General features: G+C 35.8%; 1 protein-coding gene across 1 annotated transcript; it reads right to left on the bottom strand.

Moving 5' to 3' along the window:
* Window positions 1-292: 292 nt before the first annotated feature.
* LOC128221112 (cartilage intermediate layer protein 1-like) lies at window positions 293-7,158 on the bottom strand. Its single transcript, XM_052929567.1, has 10 exons — window positions 7,047-7,158; window positions 5,850-6,395; window positions 4,996-5,175; window positions 4,737-4,913; window positions 3,986-4,303; window positions 3,515-3,623; window positions 3,156-3,310; window positions 1,241-2,994; window positions 798-1,045; window positions 293-605 (listed from the first exon to the last, which is right to left on the bottom strand). The coding sequence occupies exons 1-10, from the start codon at window positions 7,117-7,119 to the stop codon at window positions 365-367; spliced, it is 3,801 nt and encodes a 1,266-aa protein (XP_052785527.1). The 5' UTR covers window positions 7,120-7,158; the 3' UTR covers window positions 293-364.
* Window positions 7,159-7,798: the final 640 nt, after the last annotated feature.

A 7,798-nucleotide genomic window follows, 5' to 3' on the forward strand; every position in this document is an offset into this window, starting at 1 on the left:
GCTTGACTCGAGTTCCCCGTTGGCTCGAACTGGGCGTAAAGAACTGATTTCTTTAAAGTGTATGTAAATATTCCCGCTTGGCTTGGTTTCCCCGAGGTTCAAGTTATAGTTGGCCGGTACATGTGAGTTCGAGCCAATTGGGTTCGAATGTATATTATTGATATGTTTGTACCTTAAACCTGTTGTATAAAGCTATATCATAACATAATAGTATTCTATATATATATATATATATATATATATATATATATATATATATATATATATATATATATATATATATATATATATATATATATATGTGTGTGTCAAGAAAGTTAATAGATCAAGTGCGAAATAATTTCTATATCATTATGAATTATTATTATTTTGTGCAATCAAAAAAAGCTGCAGCATTTGAAAACGGGTTCATCATGCCATCAAGGTTACGTCCGAAGTTAACGCCGCTGTTACAAAATTGCTCGGTTTCTTTTGGGGTTTTGTCTTCAACAAATACTCCGTATTTAGATCCGTAGTTATTGCCTGGTTCTGCTGTGAAAATCAGACCGATATCTCCTTTTGTGGGATCTTGAATAGGCTGCACGTTAAGTCCGTTTTTGACCTCTCTGTAAAATATAAGGTATTGAAATACATGTTATAATCAACTTTTTAAGCAAGAACATCATCAGAAAAAACGGCATTAGAAAAACAATTTGACGTATTTGTTAAATCAAGTTCATAGAATAATAAATACAAATGATTAAAACAATGGTAGATATTAATTGTATTTTTTAACACGATTAAATTTCGAAAATAACCTCATTTGACACTTGAAATTGCTGCTACTAAGAAGTTGAACTTTAACGGCTGTAGAGTAATTCATGTAGAAATTGTTTCCATCATTGATCAATCCGGGACATCTGAATTCAAAACAAGCACCGCGCATTGTGATATCATCTTTTCTTGGATCTGGAATAGGCCCAACATCGTATGATCCAAACTGATCTCCCTTTGTATCTTGTATAAAACTTGTTGCAATTATCCTCAAATCAGCGGCATCAGTTACCTTAAATAAGATTAGTCTGACATTACTTGCATCCATCATAAAACAACATCAATATGCATGGATTGTTAGAGGGCAAGTAATATATCAATGAATATTCTTAAACCATGGTTTAAACAATGGTAGATAGTATACGTTTAATTTGGTTGTTCGTACAGTAACACAATCCAATCCAAACTATATACATTTAATTTGTACCTTCACCCGTAATTTCATAAAACAGCTACGAAACGTCACAGATGCAGGAGAAACGGGATACCAAGCCTTTTTAGCATCATAGTTTCCTATTCCAGCAACAGTGTTGAGAGTCGGAGTTTTCGTAAACGGTGCAAACTTAAATGTAAAATGGTTGTCTAATGCAGTCAATCGTGAGCAGCTGAACTTGTCAGCTAGCTGGAACATTGGACCCTTGAACAATGTATTAGGTGTATACAAAGGTGACGATTTGTCAAAATGAGAACCAACGTCGTTTGAGACAAACAAAATTTCGTTGTCCTTCGTTTGCGTGATGTAACCCGGGTGTGGCAGGTAATGTTTGCCTGGATAAAGTCGTTCTTTAGAATTTCTTACAACGTGTATGTAAACGTTCTTTTGACAAAGCGTTGGTATGCATGCATGCCCGTTTCTAAGGACTTTTATTGATGATGTTCCAATGTAAGACGTGCTTCCAGGATTTTGTACATAAGTTTTTATTTCTATATCGCCTGCATCATATGTTTGTTTGAGAGTCAGATCTTTATAGACAGACACACTAACGAAGCATGCTCCCGCTTTTGGTTCCCTAATGGTGACTGTCTTGTACCCATATATTGGTACACTATGATCACAGTTCGTATAGCCAGTTATTATTTGATTGGTAACAGTTCTTTGATTATACTGGTCAAGTATTGGTATAACTGGTTGACGGTAGTCAACGATATATGTTTCCGAAGCTGCTAATAGTTTTCTTCCTGTAACCACTGGATTCTTTTTCATTTTTGCAATTTCAACCCAGGTTCCTTTGTTCTGGTCATAATTCCATACTGATAGTTGTGGTTCGCCATTTTCGTCTAATGGCACATCGAATAATGACGCGTCGAGCGAAAATTTCAGAGGTTTATTTACAGTAAGATCTGTTCCATTGTCATCAGTCATGTCAAACTTAAACATTCCAAAGGTACTTAAAGGAACCTTGCTACCATCTGGACCCTCACTTTCAAAGTTGCCGTTTGCAGCATCCATATCATCACGGTTTCTGGGGTCCATGAAATGTAGCGACGCCTTAACGTTTCCGTTAAAGGTTTTACCGTCTGCTGTAACAATAGAGTCCGGCTGTATTGACAGTTTTGCAGCTGGTGGGGTGTGTTTATTACCACCAAGGTTTATCTCAGTGCCGTTATTTGACGCAAAGGGTATTGGCACGGGTTTTAAGGGTACAACAATCGTAGCAAAGGTATCAGACCCTTCATTCACTTCTATAACTTTTGTAACATCTGTGAACTTCTTGAAAATTGGATCATGAAAAGTAGCAACAACTCGCCTGATGCCTTTAGGGAAATCCATTTTAAAAAATCCACCCATATTAGTCGTTGCAAACTTTTTTCCGTTGATGATGATGTCGCCCAGTCGTAACGGAACGTCTGTATCATTTTGCCGTCCAAATGCCCTTCCAGATAATACCGTTTTGAACATGCATGGTTTACATTCGCAAGATTTTACACGGGAAATTGTGTAATTAAATGTAACACAGTCAATTCCTATCGATTCAACTATTTTGACATCACAACAGTGGTGCGGCCAGTAATCGCTGCACGAGCCGTTATCGTGCAATGATGACCTTATACAAGGTAATTTGCCGCATGTTCCTATGTCAACTGTGTTATCCCTGTTAACATCTCCAGCTACAAAACATCCTGATGGAAGCGTTTCCAGTTGGGAAACTGGAGATCCGCAGGTATCACTACTTCCGCTGTCTAAATTGACATATTGTCTTTAACATTTATGATAAATTTGTTAAGCAAAGACGAGAAATATGTCTATATATTTGTCCGTAAATAAAGATAATGTTTTTTGGGGCGACATTATTTGCACGAGTAATGGACACATTAAAATTATCGCAAACGTTCGAACGTACCTTTGATCTCGACATCCGCCTCTCTAGATTCTGTGATCCCAGCTTCTGTTTCTGTTGAGCATTTGTACGTTCCAGAGTCTCCTTTTGTTAGAGTTGTATGAAAATACAATGTACCGTTTAGGCCTGCGTCCTCTATTTCAATGCCATTTTTGTACCTACAAAAACGCATTTATATATATACGGTTAAACGCATGTATTGATGCAATAACTTATAAAAAATAACGAATCATATTTGTACCTCATCATATTACGGAATAGAAAAAGGTTACTTGTGTGAAAGTGTGCATGACAATGACAACTACCGATGCAAGGCTTATATTGTATTGAAAAACTAAATTCATCCGTAGACGACACTGTACCATTTGAAAACGGTCGGCTTCGGCTTTCCAATTCCACTGCAACAAAGACTAAGACTTTGTCCTACCATTCGAATTTTATCTTCAGGTTCAACTGTGAGTGTAGGTGGAACTGAAAACCACGTTTGTTGCGAAAATTATATAATCCAATGTATAAAAGTAAATAGGTGTTAAAGCTTAAAAATGAAAATTATTAAGTGCTTAATCTGTAATAATGCAGAACAATGCTAGCTTAACCGCCACCAAAATCTCAGATTAAAGGCACAAAAGAAGTTCCCAATAGGCAGTTTACGAGAAACACCAAAGGTACACACAACAAAGACAGACAACACAGACAACAACACACAAACACACACGCACACGCACACACACACACACACACACACACACACACACACATATATATATATATATATTAGTGTTACGGTTTACGCCTTCGAACGGTCATTTAAACAGGATTGTCTTTTAACTTACCATAAGCATCAAGTTTGAAATCTGGTAGCGTCCAGTGCGTTGCGTTGACTTCTTTTGGAGTAATATGGGCATCAGCACAGTGTTCAGCCGATATGAACACGCGCTCGTTCATCAAGCAAACACCACTTATTTGAAACAAACCAAACTCATCCGTTGTCGCAAGCGGGCTATATTTGCTAGATTCTAAGAATATGCTAGCATTCTGTACAATTTCGCTGTTGTCATCCATTACTTTTCCATTGAGTGTCAGACTTGAACATTCGCAGATTTTGCAGTCTTGTGACCTGTGGGCTCCAGGCGGACACGGGGCATTGCAATCTACTCAAAGATAGACAAGAAATCGAAGAAAAATTATCTAAAATTTTAGAATATAACAATTTAAATGAATTACTTTATTTTTTTCTTACGAACGACAAAAATTAGTCATACTAAATGTACGAGAAGCAATCATGAATATGTTCCAGGTCTATAAATGCCGATAACAGAGAACGTTCAAAAACCTGCTTACGGGTCGACAGGAACCTTTTTATTGTTATATTTTGTGAGTGAAGACGATAGTGTGTACATACGTGTATACCATCAAATTTTTACAAATGGGAGTGATGAAACAGGCAAGGATATCAACGGATTATCTTTTGCCGTTTTTTAGCAAAATTACATTGAATAATAATTCTAAATAGTGCCCAAGCAACAATACTACACTATTAACAATATGTTTTACTAATATATTGTGTACGGAAAAATAGTTTACTTGGGCAATCGTAGTCGGCACAAGTTTTTGTCTGCGTATTGTTTCCGGGACAGGCTTTACCGCCATTAGCGGGCGCTGGCAGAGTGCAAGAGCGGGCTCGCTGCTGTAAACCTGTGCCACATGTTTTTGAACAAGAACCCCAATTTCCCCAAAACGCCCAGTTGCCGTCTATAGGATCTGTAACATAAAATAAGCTGCTTGTTATAGCAGAAGATGTACACTCAGACTTTTCTTGTAATTTCAGAATTGATACCATTACCTGTACAAGCGGTAAGAAAGCATGGTTTATTTTCTGAAAAATCCCCCATGCAATCTTTATCGGATGGATTTTCCTTCTGACATTGACGTGTTCGAAACGTAAATCCATATCCGCAAGTTCTACTGCATCCTGTCCAAGGCTGCCACTGTGTCAGACGGCCACAGTCAGTACTTCCGACATCTGTAAATAATATCAATTGGTATACAATCAATTCTTTCGAATAATAATAGATAGAAACTAATAGCATTGATAAATAAAGTAAATCTGCCAAGGCAGAATAATTCCAAAGCCGACCCGGGTTAACTTTATCCATCAACGGCACTAATCTAGTATTATATTTATCCTGTCATATTTCAGTCAAAACACCAGAAATTACCTACAAATGCTTGTAGTACAGTAATTGAATTGAGTCAGCTTAAAACTGATCAGGATGATGCTTAAGAGCATTACAAAAATGCATGTTTACTGATTGCTCTTTCTTAAAACGGTTTAATACCGATATGACATATTACGTGTTGAGGAAAGAAAAGTATGATTTATGGAGTATACCATGTTTATTATTGGATATACTTCATGTATATACATAAATTATCAGAAGTCTGTTTTTCGCGGTCCTATTGACTATAGATAAGCATCACGTGGTCAACTAACCTACAAAACTAAATGTTCACGGCGCCTTGTTATTGGAATAAATCATAATGATATTTAATAGAAAAAAATAAAAATATCATTAAATGGAAAATATAACTGACAAATTTACGAAATAAGATAAAAATGAACATCCGAGCAGTTTGTTAGAGTCTAAAATATTTCAAATATGTAGGGATAACAAAATCAATATTTCAAACAATTACCTGATTTTAATGAGTTGGCGACTGAAAGTGACATATTCTGCAACACTGTCCAATTTGCAATGTCGATTACTCGAGAGGAATCGTTTGTTAGTGTCTCAAAGTTGAGATTAGCAGATGGTCCTGCCATATTCAAAATGAACGTCGTGACCATTTTGTCCACGAGCTGTTCGGCAAGCGTTAATGCCTGATCGCTGTCAATGATTGCCGAGTGAGTAACAATCAACATTGAGTTTGCAGTACATTCTCTGTCACCGCCAGTTGACTGAAAGGCATCCGCTATGGTAAAATTAATTGCGGGTGCCAAAGCCCCATTTCCGGTGCTAAACCACATATACTGAATTGCCTGAAGAATGTCCTGTGGAGTAGAATACATATCTAGAGAAAACTGACTATATGTACTTTTGCCAAATGTATACAAAGCGATCCTGTTGTTGCTTGGAAACATCTGCCGTACAAGCCGTGAAAGAAATCGCTTTTCCTCAACAAAATTCGTAGATCGAGAATCATCAGATGATTCAAACAAAATCACAAGGTCAAAATCATCTCCTGAAAAGCAATCGTTATAACTCGATATTAATCACTTCAAAATCAGTGTTTTCATGAATATGCCCTGTACAAATTTGATTTATTTCAGCAAAATTTGTGAACATGTAGAACAAAATCAACAATTAATTATAACCCGTATTAAACATTATGATGTACACACGTCATTATGGTGCAGATTTAAATATGCATTCAGCGCAAACAAACGAACAAACAAACACATAGAAATTGTATTCGAACGTAGGCTATATTATGATTATATTTTTTAAACTTTTCAAAGTATCCGAAACATGGCGAAAACAAAACGAATCAAAACAATCATCAATTATTTTAAAACAAGCGATTCCTTATATTTTGAACGAAATTATTCGATAAAAACTCAATATACAACGACTAAATTCAAAACAAATATACAAATAATACCAAACAAACGTTACACCGATATGACGTGTAAGCGAGTATATCAAATATTTTTGCGGAAACTTTATATCGAATAATATATTTTAAACAAATATTTAATCAATTATATATCATTTGCATCATCATTTCGTTTCAGGATGTATTTGCCAATATATTATGGAAATAGTTATAAATTATAATGCATTTAACAGTAATGTGATTCAAATTTAAAATAAAAGTATAACTGTACTATACCTGGATTTGCTATAGCCAAATCCTGACACACAATTAAAAACATGACGACCGCTGCGAAATGCTTTGCGGCCATCCTGTTAATTTTATTTGAAAGCTCACCAGTATTGAAATGAGGCCGCACTTTGTAACCCATTAATATATGCTGTTTTGCACGTGACATCTGACATCACTATCCGTTTAAAGTTTAACCAGTTTTTGTACGGCGTTTGCACTGTCTATAAACCTGATGAGACATGCACTGTGTATTATCTTGATAGAGATTTGCACTTTATTAAAACCGCAGAGGGGGGTTGATAGATTGCTTGTTGACTGTCTTTTTTAATATTTATCTAACCTAAAATATCGCCTTTTATCTCTATTTGGACTAGCAATTCAAGCAATTAAGGTATGCACATGCAAACTGCATTATTTTCTTCCAACTTAGGTGACTCCAGTTTTAAGAATATATATAATAACGAAAGATATATAGAGAATAAATAATGAATCGATTTTATTCCATGAACAACGATAACCCTATTTAAAAAGGGCATCATGCCATCATTATATTAAGGTGTTTTCAAAGGAACAAACAGAATGTTATCAGCCAAAAATGTTTTGGTGTTGATAAAGAGTTTGGCCATTGACATTGATATATTTTAAGTGGTCGTTTTTGGTCTCCTTTGCCTAATCTCTGATTAGAGTATCGCGGTATTATCTTTAATCCTCTCGTAATTTTGCAAAAAAACAGTTCTTTCCTTTGGGTTTGGCCTCTA

Source organism: Mya arenaria, chromosome 16 (assembly GCF_026914265.1).
Source record: "Mya arenaria isolate MELC-2E11 chromosome 16, ASM2691426v1".
Classification (NCBI taxonomy): Eukaryota; Metazoa; Mollusca; class Bivalvia; order Myida; family Myidae; genus Mya; species Mya arenaria.